An 18,080-nucleotide genomic window follows, 5' to 3' on the forward strand; every position below is an offset into this window, starting at 1 on the left:
CATGAACATGTTAGAGAATAATATGTTTCCATCCTTGTAAGAGAGACTTTTCTAATTAAAGTGGGCAGCAGCACTGAAGTTTTTGCAGTTGAATGGTGTAGTTCTGAGTAAACGTTGATTCCTCCTCCTTGACAGTGACGAAAGAGCTCTGCTAAAGGATTTATTGATTGCCCGAACATATAAACGTGATTGTCACTGCAAGGAAACATGCTATCTTGAATATTCGCAAAATATTCTTGTAAAAATGTTTTATAAGCAGTAGTTTTATTTATTTTTACCTTTGGAGATTAGAAAAGAATCATTTATTTTATTCATGATGAGATGTTTGCACTAGATCTACTGTGGGTATATGTGTTACTTAATATCAGTCATTTTGACTATTTTAAGAGTTTTGAAGAGTTTCACACTTAAAGCAATTTTATCTTAAAGATATCTCTCCTTCTGTGACATTGCTTTTCTTTTCTTTTTAAAAAAATTCTCTTTTGTCATAAGTATAATTTTTCTTTCTAAAACTGACCTTTTAAAAATACATCTTAATCCACTCTGAGTTTTTTTTTTGTGTGTATGGTATAAATTTATATACTCTTTCTAACTCAGTGTTTTAAACTTTCAGGCTCAACTTTAAAGAAGCTTCTACACACTGGAAATTCTATTAAGGTATTTATTTTAGATGAATGTGCAATGTCATTTTGCAACATTCTGAAATTTACTAGTGCCATAAAGTGACAAAATGAGGCCATTTGTAGAGAAAAAAGATCTTTAAAAACCACTTGACTTACTCTTTATTTTTAATTAAAACTAGTATGGAGTTTATTAGTTGGAGTTTTTGTTCTTACATCAAAACTTATTGTGATATACATTTTAAATATCATTTGGGGAGAAGGGCTTAGGATTCAGAGTTTGGAATTTGGAGTTCTAATTTTGATTTTACTGCGTACAGTCAGGTAACCGTCAGCAAGGCGCTCACTGCTCCAGTTTTATCCTCAGGAAAGGCAAGGGTTCCTCTCCAAGCTTCCGAGCTAACATGCTAGATTCCGTTCACCCCAGCAATCTTGTTAAAATTATAGTTGTCTCTGAATTACTTTTGCTGGTTTTGAGAGCCATTCTGGGAGAAAAGAGCAGCAGAGCCTTACTCTTGAATATTTGTTTGCAGCATAACTTTAGGTTAACATTGGCTTATTTTAAAACAAACATACCTTTTATAATGATATATAATACCATTTGATGCTAGATAAGATGACCCTAAAACATAAATGACAAAAGAAGCCAGCTGGGGATATATACTTTATGGAAGGTGATTCACTTATAGCTAATTGAGTCATGTGTGTGACTTTAATAAGTTCATATTAAATGGAATACTACTTAGCAATGAGAAAGAATGAAATCATGCCATTTGCAGCAACATGGATGGAACTGGAGGGTATTATGCTAAGTGAAATAAGTCAGTCAGAGAAAGACAGGCATCATATGTTTTCACTCATATATGGAACTTGAGAAACTTAACAGAAGACCTTGGGGGAAGGAAAGGGAGAAAATAGTTACAAACAGAGAGGGAGAGAGGCAAACCATAAGAGACTCTTAAATACAGAGAACAAACTGAGGGTTGATGGGGGCTGGAGGAGAGGAGAAAATGGGTGATGGGCACTGAGGAGGGCACTTATTGGGATGAGCACTGGGTGTTGTATGTAAGCGATGAACCATGGGAATCTTCTCCCCACACCAAGAGCATACTGTACACACTGTATGTTAGTCAGTTTGACAATAAATTATATTAAAAAAATAAACATTGAAGACAACTAAAAAATAATAAGTCTGTATATTTTTTGTTTTATACCAGCTTAAACACTCATAGCTACTTAAATTTGGTGTGTTACTTCTCTTACATGTTGAAAAAAGGGGATGAGCTATTCCTAGCTTCACAACAGATCCCACATTTTATTCCTATTTTAATTAATAGTCTTATAGTTAAAACCTAATCAGGTTGTGACTTTATGTTTGTTATTGGCCTTATTTGTATTTCGTTAACTTAAATACAGTTATCCTAAAAAATTGGAGACGTGATAGAATTTTGTAATTTTCCTCCTGTTAAATTTTCTGCAATTTGGTTAGATACACGTAGAGCCATGTCATGTTTTGTCTGTTATGTGTTCAGCAATGTCCCCACTTATATTGCCTGCTTGGGGAGAAGTGGACAGGTGTGAGTGGTCATGCAGGTTTGTACACAGCAGTGGTGTGTCCACGGGCATGTCTGAAAGTGTGCCCTGGAATCTACTGTTGATGTGTAGAACTGTCTCCAGACAGGGTGTCTGTCTCGGTGTATTTTACTTCTGTGGGGAGTCAGCCAAACTTGCTTTTTTTTCTTTTTTTCTTTTCATTTCACTTCACTTCACTTCACTTCTTTCGTCTTTCCTGCAGAGCCTCATGTTTGGCTTAAACACTTGCTCTGGAAGAATCTGCACTACCTTGGTATAGTTGAAAGGAGATCAGGGAGTCCCTCAGTTGCCTGCATTTGGAGCTCACTGCATCTTACAGCTTCATCTGACATTTTTTTCATCTCTTCAGAGCACAATGAAGGTGGTAGAGAGAATGGAGTAGGGACATGAGGCAGGGAAGCTGGAGAGCTGCCCAATCCCACTGAGCCAGGTCTTCAAGGTCTTGTTTAGCTCTAAGTGTTCAGATTTTCAAGAACATTACATTATACGTGTACATATTGTAGTGACATGACAAAAACTCTATTCAAAACATAGTGTAAACTTGGAGGAGGATTATCTTTGCATTGTTTTCATGGGTAACCAATTGATGATATGGGCACTGTTATAACTCTCTTAACCCTATACCAGTACTTTGTGGTAAATTCTATTATCCCTATTTTACAGAGGGGGAGACTAATGCATAGAGAAGTTAAGCAGTCCTCCACTGGTCACAGCTAAGCTAAAGTAGCAGAGCCTGAATTTGAACCCAGGCCCTGTGGCTCCAGAACCCACACTCTTAACCCTTGTGTTTATTGCAGCATGCCTGCTAGTCACTAAGAAGAGCTTGGTGCCGTAATTCAACAGTACCTTTAACTTGTGGTTTTTCTTTCTCAGAACTGATTCTGCATTGCAGTGCATCTCTGCATATACATTTGGGTGTTTAATTTTGTTGCCTTTAATTCTGCTTTTAGATAAGATGTGAAGGGATCAGGCTGTTTCTTCTGTGGCTTCAAGCACTTCAGACAAACTGTGCAGAAGAGCAGGTGCTGATTTTTGCTTGCCTTGTGCCTGGTTTCCCAGCAATCATGTCATCCAGAGGGCCCTGTACGCTGGAGACACTCATCAGTCCTAGCCCTAGTGGAGCTGATGGTGAGTAACTTTAGCAGATCTTACAGGCTGAAATGACTCTTGAAGTTACATTGAGGAATTCCTTGGTTTGTCATTATCCTACATAGAGATCTTTATTTCACAGATGGTTCAGAGGAGGAGTTATTTTCTGCTCATATTCATAGTAAAGTCTAAAGACATTAGAATTGAAAGAATTGGAGCCTATTTTATATGAAATGATGACAGGAGAAATTTCCTGAAGTGGTGGAAACAAGAATGGAAGGGAGGGGACAGATGTTGGCAATAGCAGAGAGTAGAGACGCGTGGTATGTCTGGAGTGTTTTTGTGGCTGTTAATGAGATTTAAATCCGCCATCCAAAACTACTGTCTATTGTCCTCCTCAGATTGTTTCATGAGCAGACATTCATCTGCTCACCCAGGCTCTTTTTTGCCAGCTGTGTATTTCATGCAGCATTCATGGAAGGACAATAGTGGCCTCCTGGGAGTATTAATAGCAGCCATTTGTGTCTTGTGAGTTTTCAAGAACTTGCCAGTTAGGGCCATTGCTTTATTAATGCATGTTACTTTATTGCCCAATGACAGGTACTTGATCTTAGGCTGACCAAAGCAGAATTTGAAAGAGAAAAGAATGGTTTAGTGGGAGAGGTGGTTTCATGAGCATTTGTACCATATTTCTAAGCCCTTCATGTACACTGGCTTGGAGTATAGTCTCAGCAGTTCCAGTGGAGGGATAGATGTATGTTAATAGAGACCATTTAAAAACAGAAACAAAACCCTCTTTAACTTCGGTGAAAGAGCCCTGCTTTTTTTTCCCCACTCTGCAGCAAAGGTATATCCAGAAGAAATCACTCCACTCCTACCAGCCATATCGGGGGAAAAGATTGCTGAGGACCAAACATGCTTTTTTCTTCAAATACTATTGAAATATATGGTTATTCAGGTAAGAGAAAAATCATGGGATAATTCAGTAATGGTCTTACTCTCTGTGGGAAAGAGAAAGCATTTGTACCTTTGCTTTTTACTTTGAGGTGATTTTATATGATACTAAAAATAGAGTATGTACCGGGTCACATCAGCAGAGACCTGGCATATGTACTATTTTGTGTAAGTGTGTATGTCACAGGAAGAATTCAGTTCTCCACCGACTTTTAGATCATTACCACATTCACACAGAACACTTCACTTCTGACACTTGTGGTTACCAAACGTGTAAGTGTTTTCCCCCATCAGACAACTCCGCCACACCAGCTGGATGTCCTACAGTTTATTTCTGCTTTGAGGCTGTCTGCCTGGAGATGGCATCAGATCCCACAGGAGAAGGGCTCAGTCCCATGAGATGGTTCTGTCACAGTCAGGTGCCAGTTACTAGTGGTAGGCCCCAGGTTACCCACTGCTTCTATACAACTTGGCTACAAATCAGAGGTTCCCACAACTCCTTTTCAGGTTCAACTGATTTGCTAGAGTAGCTCGCAGAACTCCGAGAAACCTTTGTTTCCATTTACCACTTTATTAAAGTATGTGATAAAGGATACAGATGAGCAGCCAGATGAAGAGATACAAAGGGCACAGCCTGGAAGGGTCCCAAGTGCAGGAATGTCTGTTCATGTGGAGTTGGGGTTCATTACCCTCTCAGTACATGGATATGTTGACTTACCTGGAAGGTCCCTGAAACCCTTGCCATTGGGATTTTTCTGGAGGCTTCCTTACATAGACATGCTCCATTTCTATCCCCTCTCCCTTCTAGAGAAATGGAAGGGTTGGGGTGGGGGTGCTGAAAATTCCAAGTACTAATCACAGTGTGGTCTTTCTGGTGACCAGCCCTCACTCAGGAGCCATCCAGGAGCCCACCCAGAGTTGTTTTACTAGAACAAAAGATGCTCCCAGTGCTCTTACCTCTTAGGACATGACAAGAGTTTTAGGGGCTCTATGCCAGGAAGTGGGGGCAGAGAGCCATATATATTTTCTGTTATCTCATAGTGTATTAATCTATTTTTGCCTCTTTGCCCCTTCCTGAACCCTGATCCCTAGGCTAGCAAGGTGGATGGAGGAGGAGGCAGGCCCAGAGGCTGAACAGGCATATCTGGAAATAATAGCCAGAGCAGGCAGGAAAATTTGGGTGGGAGCACATAGAGGTGTTTCTTTGTGCTGTCAGCACAGGTCTGCTTGATGTCACAGGCTCCTTTCTCTGATGTTTACCAGCTGAAAACAGAGCTAATATCATTAGTTTATGATTTCAGTAGGCGATCTCTTTCTCTTGGTCTACATTTCTGAGCATTGATATGGTTCAAAACGACTGGATTCCTTTCTCTTGGAGAACACTGGTCATCCCTGAGTTCTTCCTGGGAACTCTGTCCAATCTCTGTGTCCTCCACAACCAAGTTTGTTGATGTCATAATCTCTGCTAAATCCACTTCCTCACCTGACACTCACTGCTACCTGCCTCTGCCCTGTCCCTGCTAAGACGGAGGCCTAAGATCGTGAAGGAGGTCTAGTGGTCAAGTCTAGAGGAAGGACACTTTAGTTTTTGCCCTACTCAAATCATCTTTCAGGTGATTTGACAGTGACTGCCCCTTCTTTGTGATATTCTCTCCTCTCATATTTTCTTCCTGCTTTCCTCCTCCCTTTCTTTTATTTCTTGCCACTTTTCTTTGGGGACTGTCTCTCTCTGCTGTTTCTCAAGATTCAGTCCTTGGCTCCCTTTCTGACTACTCTGTCCTGTTGGCAATCTTGTGTACTCTCCTCTCCCGTTTCCTTTAGCCAGCACCAGAAACACAAGGACTCCAAAATCCTAAGAGCAGGCTGGCGTATTCTGTTGTCTTCTGGAAACTCTGCATTTCCACCTGCAACTCAAACCACCTGTTCAGAAGTGGTAGGGCATTCCATCTGTCCCAGGAGATCAGCATGAAGTATTGAGAACTTGGATGTGTTGGTGTACTTGGGTCTCATTCTAGATACGTCACTAATGAGCTGTGTGACCTCAGATAAGTCACACAATCCCCAGAATCCCAGTGGAGGAAGGATGCCGGTGATATAAGGTGGTGGTTTTTATGCAGATTGTGCATAAATCATGTGCAGAATTGTATGTTCATGTCCATCCCTCTCTTTTTCTCTCCCTTTTCTCCACTGGCTCACCCCAGAGAACTTCTGATACACTCTGTGTATTAGAACTTCTGACAGGTCACAGACACTGAGCCCCTCTGCCCCAGGGGCATTCAAAGTTCCACATCCCTTTACCTCAGATGCTGCACAAAGTATTTTCATTTTCTAAGTGGGCTGCATCATGAAGGAAGTTGGGAAGCTCTGCTTTAGAGCACTCTGTGTTCTAACAAGTGCTAAGAACTAGTAACAGGTACAGGTGGACTGGCAGGCCTGGCTTATCTTAGCCTGTGGAGTGCTTTTAATAAGGAGAATGCACTTTCCAAATTTCCATAGCTTTGCCTTTTAATGATACTGATTTTGCATGAAATCCTTGCAAGGGGTTATTTCTTTATTTCCTGTTTATCATAGGCGTGCCTGGGTGGCTCAGTCAGTTAAGCATCTGACTTCGGCTCAGGTCATGATCTTATAGTTCATGGGTTCAAGCCCCGCATCGGGTTTTGTGCTGACAGCTCAGAGCCTGAAGTCTGCTTCTGAGTCTGTCTCCTCCACCCCCTCTGCCCCTCCCCCACTCACGCTGTGTCTCCATCTCTCAAAAAGTGAATGAACATTAAACAAAATTTTAAAAAATTCCTGTTTATTATAAATGGCCTTTTTTGTGTTAAAAAAAAAAAACCCCACCAGATTACATCTGACTAAATGTTTAAGGGCAGAAAGAATATTAAATCCTTATAGAGAACATGTGGGAAAAAATAAGGGCATGATGTAGTAGAGCCAGTTTAAAAAGATATGATATCATTGTGTGATTTTTTTTTTAATACTCAGTAAAAACGTGTTTCACGTAGTTACCATTTTGGTCATGGGTTTTGGTTGTAATTATATTGAAAACTTTTAATGTTAAAAAAAAACTTGCATTCCCTTAGGTCTTTTCTTTGAAGCTTTCATTCTTGTTGTTTGAGTTTTAAGATACAATTTCATTACATGATTGTCAACATTATTTGTCAAAATATTTTTTTGTGTGTTTAGAATAGGAATTTTAATAACAGCATTTCAGTTTAGTATACATTAAGTTGAAATGTAAATGTACATATGTTCTTTTCCACATATTATCCAAAGGCTGCAAGCTTGGAGTGGAAGAATAAGGAGAATCAAGATACTGGTTTTAAATTTCTTTTTACATTGTTTCGAAAGTATTATCTTCCTCATTTATTTCCATCATTTACTAAGTTAACAAACATCTACAAACCTGTACTTGGTAAGTACATTGGGTTGTATCTAGAGGATGTCCACAGGGAAGCTGTCCAGTCTCTTTCAAAGTGGCCTTTGATTATTTTTAAGTAAAATTGCCATTTTATTCTTATATTTAATGGTAACTTTATTGTAAGAGGCTTAAAGTTTCCTAGTAAATGATTTTACCTATTTGTACAAGCTTCAAGAGGTACCTCATCTCACAGCAATAAAGGGGACTATGGCTCCTGTACTCAGAATAATTTGACATGTGTTATGGGTTTTTGGTTGTAATTATATTGAAAACTTTTAATGTTAAAAAAAAAAAACTTGCATTCCCTTAGGTCTTTTCTTAGGAGTGGTGGGGTATGGTGAGACCCCAGACCTTGCTCAGTGGCTAGGCAAGCCAGCCCAGGCTACACAGCTGCCCACAGTAAGCCCTTTTATACTGGATCTTCCATCCAGCAGGTGCTGCTTACAGCTTATGGCGGGACCGATGCTAGGGCAGTTAGGCACCCCAGGGACAGTAAGCTCCAGAAAGGAAGGAAACATAAGGGAGTTTCTAACTTAGCTGATAAAGTTTTTCTTCTATAAAAAATGAGGGCATGGGGCACCTGGGTGGCTCAGTCGGTTAAGCATCTGAGTTGGGCTCAGGTCATGATCTCACAGTTTGTAGGTTCAAGCTCTGCATCGGGCTCTGTGCTGACAGCTCAGAGCCTGGAGCCTGCTTCGGATTCTGGGTCTCCCTCTCTCTCTCTGCTCCTCCCCCTCTTGCACTCTGTCTCTCTCTAAAATAAATGTTAAAAAATTTTTAAAAAGGAAAAGAAATGAGGGCTCATAGGACAGAAGCACCCCTTAGATTGGTGGCAGTGGGGGGCAAATTTTTCTCTCCCTATTGTTTTAAAGCAGTTGAAATTAGTTAAAATGAATAATCAAGAACAATTTTGCTTATTTTTGTTTATTTATTTAATTTTGAGAGAAAAAAACAGCATGAGTGGGGGAGGGGCAGAGAGGGGAAAGAGCAAATCCCAAGCAGGCTCTACACTGTGAGTGCAGAGCCCAATGCAGGGCTTGAACCTATGAACTTGATATCATAACCTTTCCTGAAGTCGGATGCTTAACCAATTGAGCCACCCAGGCACCCGGGATCAGGAACAATTTTGGAAGGGGAAGATCACGACAGACGTTAATCCATCTGGAGAATGTGGACTACTAATTCAGTTGTCTTTGGGTGTTTATTTACACACACACACACAAACACACATGCATGCTTGGAGAAGGGAAAAATAGCAAAAACTTGGTGCATTTTGAAAGATGTAGAAGTACTAAACTTTAGAGGTACTGAGATGTGTATTTTGTTAACTATATGTGGGTATATTTTTTCAGAATTTGTTTCTGATTTTATAGTCTATATTCATGTAGAAAACATATTATTAATGTGCTGAAATTAAAAGTTATTTGTTGAGAACTGCTTCATGCAGGTTTCTCCAAGTGGATACAAGTTAGTACGAGAATTGGACATACAGCAAGTAGTATCTCAAACCCAACACCATGTAATTTTTTTGTATTGATTATGGAATTTAAAGATTGAGGAATGGACCTCTTATTAATTTGTCTGATACCTCAAAGATGAATTCTTTCTAACATAACATAGATTGTATTGATTTTATTCTTTGGATTCATCTAACGGGAAAAGGATATAAGACTAAAAGTCCAGTGGATTATGGTTAGTGTAGTATTGGATGTTAAAATACCTAAAATGATGAAAAAATGTGTATATGTGCTTTTATATTTTTTTGTCATAAAATAAGATTAAATTATTTTGTCATAAAATAAAGATAAAATAAACTACAATATATGTGAAAATATTTTTAGGCTTATAATCTGTCATTTCTCAAATTTGTTAAAAAGAGTTGTTAGCTTAGTACATCCACAGCTATATACCACAGTTGTAACAAGCACACAACAGCAGTACCCACCATCCCATCTTGGTCAGGTTGCAAGGCAGAATCAGAAACAAGCCTACCAAAAGATGTCATTTCTAATAATTTCTGGTTCTTTTTAGTCGCAGTTCAAACAGATATTTGTCTGCTTGGTTAAATTGAATCTTCTGTGGGGGTTACATTCACTAACCTGATATGTGCTCTTTTTTCTTTCAGACATCCCCCATTTGAGACCAAAGCCAGTGTACATTACTACGACTCGAGACAATGAAAACATTTACAGTACAAAAATTCCATACATGGCAGCTCGCGTTGTTTTTATTAAGTGGATTGTCACTTTCTTTTTGGAAAAAAAGTATTTAACTACAACACAAAACACTAAAAATGGAGTTGATGTGTTGCCCAAAATCATACAGGTATGCCATTCATCATCTTCTTTTACTTAGGTAAGAATACACTAACACATGCCAAAGTAATTGGTTATTAGGGTTCTTGGTTCTTAAGGGATGTTGGTTATGGGGACTGGTTTATTGGTGGCTTTGTCTGTATTGCTGAGGTGTCAGGGGAAGCTCTGAGGCCGCACTCTCAGTGCTCTGTTGACACTGCCATGACAAGGCAACCTTGGGGGCCAAGGAGACATTCTGAGAGATGGCTGTTGTGTGCACACTCCTGGCTCTCTCATTTTCCCTCTTTTGCTCAAGTACCAGTGACCTTGGAGCATAAGACCACGGGCCTGTGTTGGCTTCCCCAGTCCCCAACAACAGGAAGACCCTCAGGAATCACACAGGTGGGCCATGGAGAGGACCCATGAGACTGCCAAATGCCCTCTAGGATCTCAGGGGAAGGAGTGGAAGACCCTCTCAGGATTTCAGAGTGCTTGTTAAGCCCTGATAGAATCCCTGGAAGAGAAATCTGTCTCTCCCCGAGGCCTTTAGTGAAGACCTCTTTCTGTATGGGGCCTGTAGTGTACCTACTCTCTTTTGCAGCCTTAGTCCTGCACAAATGGCTGAGTTACTTTACCAGAAGGCTGAGTTACTTAGAGACTTTGCACCAGGTAGAGCAGGACCACGTGGGGAAGTTTGAGAGCAGCCACTCCACAGCAGGGTAATGGTTTTATGCAGAAAGTGAGGTCCACTTAGAGCAGGTTTGCTGATACTCTGGAGTTTCCAGAAGTGTGACCTAGGCCTGAGCTGGGAGAGTGCACACAGCTGAGTGATTATTAGCACCTTGATGAAGGAGCACCAAACTGAGGTCCAGAGCGTGTGGCCCCATTGATAAGAACTGACTGAAGAACTGGAGAATTTTGTTTCAAAGATGTCTGAGGGGGATACAATTCCAGTAAAAACAACAAAAGACTTAATGAAAGTTTTAAAAGAAAGCTTTAAAAAAACATTAATTTAGGGGCGCCTGGGTGGCTCAGTCGGTTGTGCATCCGACTTTGGCTCAGATCATGATCTTGCAGTTTGTGAGTTTGAGCCCCGCGTCGGGCTCTATGCTGATAGCTGGGAGCCTGGAGCCTGCTTTGGATTCTGTGTCTCCCTCTCTCTCTGCCCCTCCCCCACTTGTGCTCTATCTCTCTCTGTCTCTCAAAAATGAATAAATTTAAAAAAAATTAAAAAAACATTAATTTAAAAAACTATAAATTCATTAATTTAAAAATTTAATAGATAAACTGGCGATTGTAATGATCTCTGCTGAGAACAAAGTTGATTTTCCAAAGAAATATCCCACAATATTGAGGAGAAATTCAAAGAGATGAAAATCAGAAATTAATAAATAAGATCTGAGGACAGGCCCAGACCTACCTTGCAAGTATCATGAGGACAAAAGGAGAAAAATTCAGAAGTGATAATTGATCTAATGAAATGTTTACTTGAGCTGAAAAAAAGTCATGATTTAGACTAAAAAGACCTTCGAGTGCCAGAGAGATCTAGCTAAACAGACACAGACCTAACAGACATTTGGCTTTCATTGATTAAGAAAAAATTATACAGCCTTCCAGACAGAAACCACAGGTTCTTTTTAGGAAATGAGACTGCATAACATTGAATATCGAATCTAATCTATAGCCCTGGGAGCTCAAAGAACTCAGTCTCTCTCTCTCTCTCTCTGTCTTTCTCTCTGAACCTTGATTTGTATCACATACATAGTCAGATGTCAGATTGATTTAATTTCTAAATTGATTTAAGGTCTAAATATAAGAACAAAGCAATAAATTTGGGAGAAAATCTAGGGGAACATATACATTTGGGAAGTGGTAGACTACGTTAGGTAGAGACAAGACCCACAAGCCATAGAAGAAATGAGGTTCCACCTTATTTAAAAAATGTGAAAAAAGTTTGTATGTGCAAATATAGAGTAAAGCCACACACAGACTGTGAAAAGTATTCATGACATCTTAGCTATTAAAAGAGTTCATGCCTCTAATATAGAGAGAATGCCTACAAATTGACAAGAAGACAAACAGTTCAACTCAAAAACAATTCAAAACAGACAAAAGGAGATAAAACAGAAGTTCACAGAAGAGGAAATAAAAATGAGCCAAGATTTCACCATCAGTCAGGGGAACACGGTTCTGGACCGTTGAGAGACCTTTACTGACCCATCGGGTAGACAAAAACTAAAACTTATCAGTAGACAAAAATTTGTATGAAATCATATATAAGAAACTCAGTCACACCCTTGATAAATTTTATATTACATCTTGTGTTGTTAGGTCGATTCAGAGCAGTCTATTTAAAGGCTATGACTTTTTCCTACCTGGTTTTAAAATTGTAGAAAACCGTCACCTGTATTTATTGAAAATAAGTTTCTCATTCTTGAAAAATATATTTGGTTGCCGAGAAGTAACAAGAATAGCAGATTAACCACTGCTTCAAGATTCTGATTTTTTTCCTTAAGTGGCCATTCACACTTGTGAGTCATCTACTTTTATTATCTGGTTTTTTAGTGTCATAAAAGCCTGACCTCCTGAAGCAATTCGGATGGTTATATCATCCTAACAACAACAACAACAAAACTCCATAACTCAAACTGTCTTAAAGATAAAAAAGAAACATTTTAATTTCATAAAATAAGCTCATGGCAGGGCTGGCAGAGAATATGGTTTACTCACACTCTTTCCATGATTCTCTACAGTCTTCCCTCCTCTGCCCTTTCTCTCTGGCAGGTTTGTCTTCAGCTTCCCCTTGGATTGTAAGATGGCTGCCAACAGCTGGGGCACTGCCCTCTTTGTTCATATTCAGAGACAACCCAAAAATAAAAAGCCCTTCTCTTGATGAGATCCCATAGTTCATTTTTGTTTTTATTTCCCTTGCCTCTGGAGACATGTCTAGTAAGAAGTTTCTGCCAGGGCAATGAAAAAGAATGGAATCTTGCCATTTGCAACAATGTGGATGGAACTAGAGGGTATAATGCTAAGCGAAATAAGTCTGTCAGAGAAAGACAAATACCATGATTTCACTCCTCTGTGGAATTTGAGAAACACAACAGGTGAACACAGGGGAAGGGAAGGGAAGGGAAAAAAAGATAAAAATGGAGAGGGAGACAAACCATAAGAGACTCTTAAAGAGAGAACAAACTCAGAGTTACTGGAGGGGATGGGCTAAATGGGTGATGGGCATTAAGGAGGGCACTTGTTGGGATGAGCACTGGTTGTATGTAAGTGATGAATCAGTAAATTATACTCCTGAAACCAATACTACACTGTGTGTTAACTTGAATCAAATTAAAAAAAACAAAAAAGCCCAACCCTTCCCTTTTGTCTGAGTGGAACAACTTAGTTACTTGCCTCTCCTAGAACAATAACAAGGCACTGATTGCGTTAAAGCAATGTGAATGGCCCAGTAGGGACATGATTGGCTTCCAATCCCTGGTGCTGTGGATGGGGTCAGCTTCCTGTGAGTCACCTGGGCTGCAGGGGAGGAGGCACATGGAGCACCATGCATCCATTAGGGAAGGGAATGGGTGATGGGAAGACAACTCTCCAGGCCCAGTGCTTCCACACCCTGCAGATGGCTGCACCTAGAAATGGCCACTGCCATTGTGTAGACTATTAATATGCCTCACAGTAAGTTGTTGTAAGTTTTCTTTGCCATGGTAGCAAATTACCACAAAGTTTTAGTGGCTTGAAAGAACACAAATGTATTATCTTGAGTTTCTGGAGGTCTGAAGTCCAAAATCAGTGTCAGTGTGGTAAAATCAAGGTGTCTGTGTTTCTTCTGGAGACTCTAGAGGAGAATCCATTTCCTTTTCTCATCCAGCTTCTAGAGACTACCTGCATTCTGTGTTTCATGGACCTTCATCATGACACCTTCTGTCCCTGTTTCCATCTTCACATTGCTCTCTCTGTGTCTGATCCTCCTGCCTCCTTATAGATCCTCGTGATTACATTGGGACCACCCAGATAATCTAGGATAATTTTCCCCTCTCACATCCTTCATTTAACCACATCTGCTAAATCCCATTTGCCATAAAAGGTGTAAGATACTCTAAGGTTCTAGAGATCAGGGCATGGTCATTATTCAGCAGACCACTTTTCTCCTGTAGTCCTTTCTGTGCCTGTACAGCTGTGTTCCCACCTCATCTCACATGTGTCCACTGTGTTCCTCTCTTCGTTTACAGTGTACATGAGAAAAGGCAATTTAAGCACCTGAATATTAGATTTGGGGGGCAGAGTTGCGGGAGTAAAAGCACATATAATTTTGTCTCCTGAAATTTTTTATTTGGAATTTCAAATGTAATATAATTTTGCCTGTGTAAAGTGAATATCACTAAATGAGGTGATCCAAAATCTCTTTTCAAAGAATATGCTGCTCTTGTAAAAATCCCTTTAAAACAGTATTTTAAGTGCTGCTTCCAAATAGAGTTCACACTTTTGCCATTCTCACTGTGTTAAAGGTCATAGATGAGAGATTGTGTGTGTGTGTGTGTGTGTGTGTGTGTGTGTGTGTGTGTGTTTTCCAAAGTGAATTTACTTCTGGATCTAGAATTAATACCTTTGACATTAGTTTTCATCAGGGAGGAAAGGAATCAATACATCGTCTAGACTTAGTTTTCTTACCACCTTGGAGAGTCTGGTTTAACAAATACTCTGGTTCAGTGGCATCATTCAGGGAGAACGAAAATATAGTTGCTCTCATATCCCATATATTGTGTTGGCAACAACAGCATAAACCTGAACATTCTTGGTGCATCATTTCAGCTGAAAATATTTTTAGTGAAGTGTTATTTAGTCTTTAGTAATTCATTTTTTTTAAGTTTGTTTATTTTGCAAGAGAGCACACAAGTGAGGGAGAGGCAGAGAGAGAGGGAGAGAGAGCATCTCAAGCAGGTTCTGCACTGTCAGTGCAGAGCCCGATGGAGGGCTTGAACCCACGAACCATGAGATCATGACCTGAACTAAAGTCAAGAGTTGGACGCTTAACCAACTGAGCCACCCAGGTGCCCCAGTAATTCATTTTTGTATGAGATAAAAGTACTTCAGTATACATTAGAGAAAGCAGAGGGGTGATTTTAAAATGTCAGCAGTGACCATTTTTTACCAATTCTATAAGCACATTAACTGACATTATAACCCATAAAAATCCATTTGGGAATGTAAAAGAAAGTTTGAGATGGTATCAGTTGATCACATTTATTTGTATGATAATCTTTTATTTATAATTTTACTAATTGTAAATCAGTTCTTCAATAAAGATTCATAGGCTGTGGGTTTCCTGAAATTGTTGTATTTCGTGGGATGAACAATTAGAAAGAGTGAATTACACAAATTGACAACCCTATACGAGTTTGTACGTTATACAAACTCATTTGTTTGTTGACTACCACGTTAGTACTTTCTGTGTCCTAGAGCTCTGCCAAGGCAAATGCAGTCTGCCCCCAACCATGCAGGCAAATCATGACAATGAAGTTGAGTGGCATCAGGCATCACCAATAGAAGGGCAGTTGCATTCTCTCGTTCCATACCTTCTTTGTGGGTGTCCCCGTTTAGTTTGACCCTGGGAGTGAACAAGTCTCAGTATGAGCTGTCGGTTGAGAAGAAACCAGGATGTTGGGGAGGGGTGATGGGAAGGATTAAGTGGCAGCCTGCATCGTGCAGTTTCCTGAGTCCTGGCAGTACAGGCCTGGTCTGCTTCAGATAGGTCTGTTTCACTAACGGAGGCTTCATCATGTGCCGAAGAAGTAAAAACTACTTTTGCATTTGCCACCAGAATCAACTAATACCAAATAGTAGTTGAGAATTCCAGCTTGGTTGTAGTGGGTGGAAAATGGACTCTCTCCATTACTAATTCTTACTTATGCTTTTACTGTTAATCTTCACAAAAGAGATAAGGAATGAGGAGACTTGGATTATCAATTTGCTTTCTCTCTCATCACTCACTGCCGTTATAAACGTCTGTCAGAACATAAAGATGTTTTTAGAAAGTGGCCTTTTGTGGGGAGAGTGGGGACTAAAGCTAAGGAAAGCATTGTTCTATCAAGAGAAGTAGCTTTCAGTTTACAGTATGATGGGAAATCCATCTCTGGTGTTCTATTTGGATAACAGAACTCACTTTTCATTTTTTAAAGTTTATTTTAATTTTCTTAAATTGAAACACAGCTGACACAATGTTACATTAGTTTCGGGTGTACAACATAGAATTTGACAAGTGTGTATGTTATGCTGTGCTCACCTACCACCTGTCACCATGCAGTGCTAGTAAATACCATCGACCATATTCCCTATGCTGTGCCTTTCATCTCCTTGACTTATCCATTCCATAACTGGAAGCCTGTACCTCTCACTCCCCTTCACCCATGTTGCCTGTCCTGTCATCCCCTTTGCTGGCAGCCACCAGTTCTTTGTATTTATGGGTCTGTTTTTGGTTTTCTGTATGTTTGTTCAGAGTACATTTTTTAAATGACTTGGTACCTTTAAACATATTTCTTTATTTATACTGTTTAAATTACCTAATAGTTGTGTTATCCAATTAGTTATCTAATGATTTCAAACCTTGGTGGCTTAAAACAATAGCCCTTTTGTCATATTAAACATTATACTTTTGGGGTAGGGAATTTGGGCAGGATTTGGTTGGGCAATTCTTGTGCTTCATGTGGTATTAAGTGAGGTCAGTGGGTGGTGGTCTTCAGCTGGTGGCATCTTGGTTCAAGATGACTTTATTCAAATGCCTGGATGCAGTTGGAAAGTGGGGTTCAGCAGGGCCTCTCTTTTCATGCAGTCTCTCTGGTAGGGTTGCGAGACTTCTTCCCTGGCTACTCAGGGCTCTATTAGCAAATGTTCCAAGAGATGGGAAGTGGTAACTGTCAGCCTTTTGGCCTGGGCCTGAAACTGGAACAGGTCTCTTCCACTCTATTACACTTGTTAACACAGTCACACAGCCTGTGTAGATCAAATTTGTGGCCATTTTTTTTTAATTTTTTTAAATGTTTTATTCTTGAGAGAAAGAGAGACAGAGCATGAATGAGGAAGGGGCACAGCAAGAGAGGGAGACAGAATCTGAAACAGACTCCAGGCTCTGAGCTGTCAGCACAGAGCCCGACATGGGGCTCAAACTCATGAGCCGTGATATCACGACCTGAGCCGAAGTCGGACGTTCAACTGACTGAGCCACCCAGGCGCCCCAAATTTGTGGCAGTTTTTAATTTGCTGTGTATAATTTAATGTGTATATATACATGAGGGTTTTTTCTTCTTTTTTTGCCTATGAGGAAAATGGGAGTTATTGATCAAAAAGTCACAGGTTATTGAGCCACAAGAAACATTAAACTTAATCCAACCTTTATATATCTATATCTATATCTATCTATATATACACACATACATATATACATACATATGGATATATATGTATATGTATGTATATATGTATGTGTGTGTGTGTGTGTATATATATATATATCAGAAAAATGAGTACAATTTTATTTTTCTACAGAAGATAGTTGATGCGTCATAAGGATGAAATAATTTTTATAGGACAGCTCATCTCACAGTATGACAGTGCCTTTGATAAGCCACACAGACTTAAATAGCTAAGGCATGAAGAGAAAAATTGTTATAAATATAATCTTCCATTAATTTTTCCTAGAGATTGCTATTTGGATATCTGCTTTCAAACTGTCCTTGGTAGTTACTGAAATTATTATTTTGTACTACTCATATGTTATCACTTTTTGTAAAAAATATTCACAGTGGGTAGAAGTTTAGTGGTATTTGGCTTATACATTTTTGACACTTAAAAAATAATAGTGGAATTTATAAAAACAAAGCAAAATTATATGTGTATTTTATTTGGAGGAAACCTTTAGTTCTATGGGGAGATGAGAGCAGAATTCAACATTAAACTTTGTGAGTCATTGCATGAATTATTTTATTTCCTTGTGCTCATAAAGTCTTCTAAATATTTAAGGTTTTGTAAATATTTCAGTTAAGTTCAGTCTGAGATTCTGAATATAAAACTCAGATCAAAATTCTTCTTATAAAATACCCTCTAAAG

General features: G+C 39.4%; 1 protein-coding gene across 6 annotated transcripts in view; it reads left to right on the forward strand.

Annotated features, from left to right (window-relative positions):
• Positions 1-18,080, forward strand: part of RALGAPA2 (Ral GTPase activating protein catalytic subunit alpha 2) — a 323,002-nt gene that overhangs the window by 66,209 nt on the left and 238,713 nt on the right. For all 6 annotated transcript variants that reach the window (XM_060610992.3, XM_060611000.3, XM_060611012.3 and 3 more), the window contains exons 5-9: positions 614-657; positions 3,164-3,341; positions 4,145-4,260; positions 7,533-7,671; positions 9,803-10,002. In XM_060610992.3, the coding sequence (XP_060466975.1) occupies positions 614-657; positions 3,164-3,341; positions 4,145-4,260; positions 7,533-7,671; positions 9,803-10,002 (677 nt within the window). The remainder of the gene's footprint in view (positions 1-613; positions 658-3,163; positions 3,342-4,144; positions 4,261-7,532; positions 7,672-9,802; positions 10,003-18,080) is intronic.

This window comes from Panthera onca, chromosome A3 (assembly GCF_046562875.1).
Source record: "Panthera onca isolate mPanOnc1 chromosome A3, mPanOnc1 haplotype 2, whole genome shotgun sequence".
Lineage (NCBI taxonomy): Eukaryota > Metazoa > Chordata > Mammalia > Carnivora > Felidae > Panthera > Panthera onca.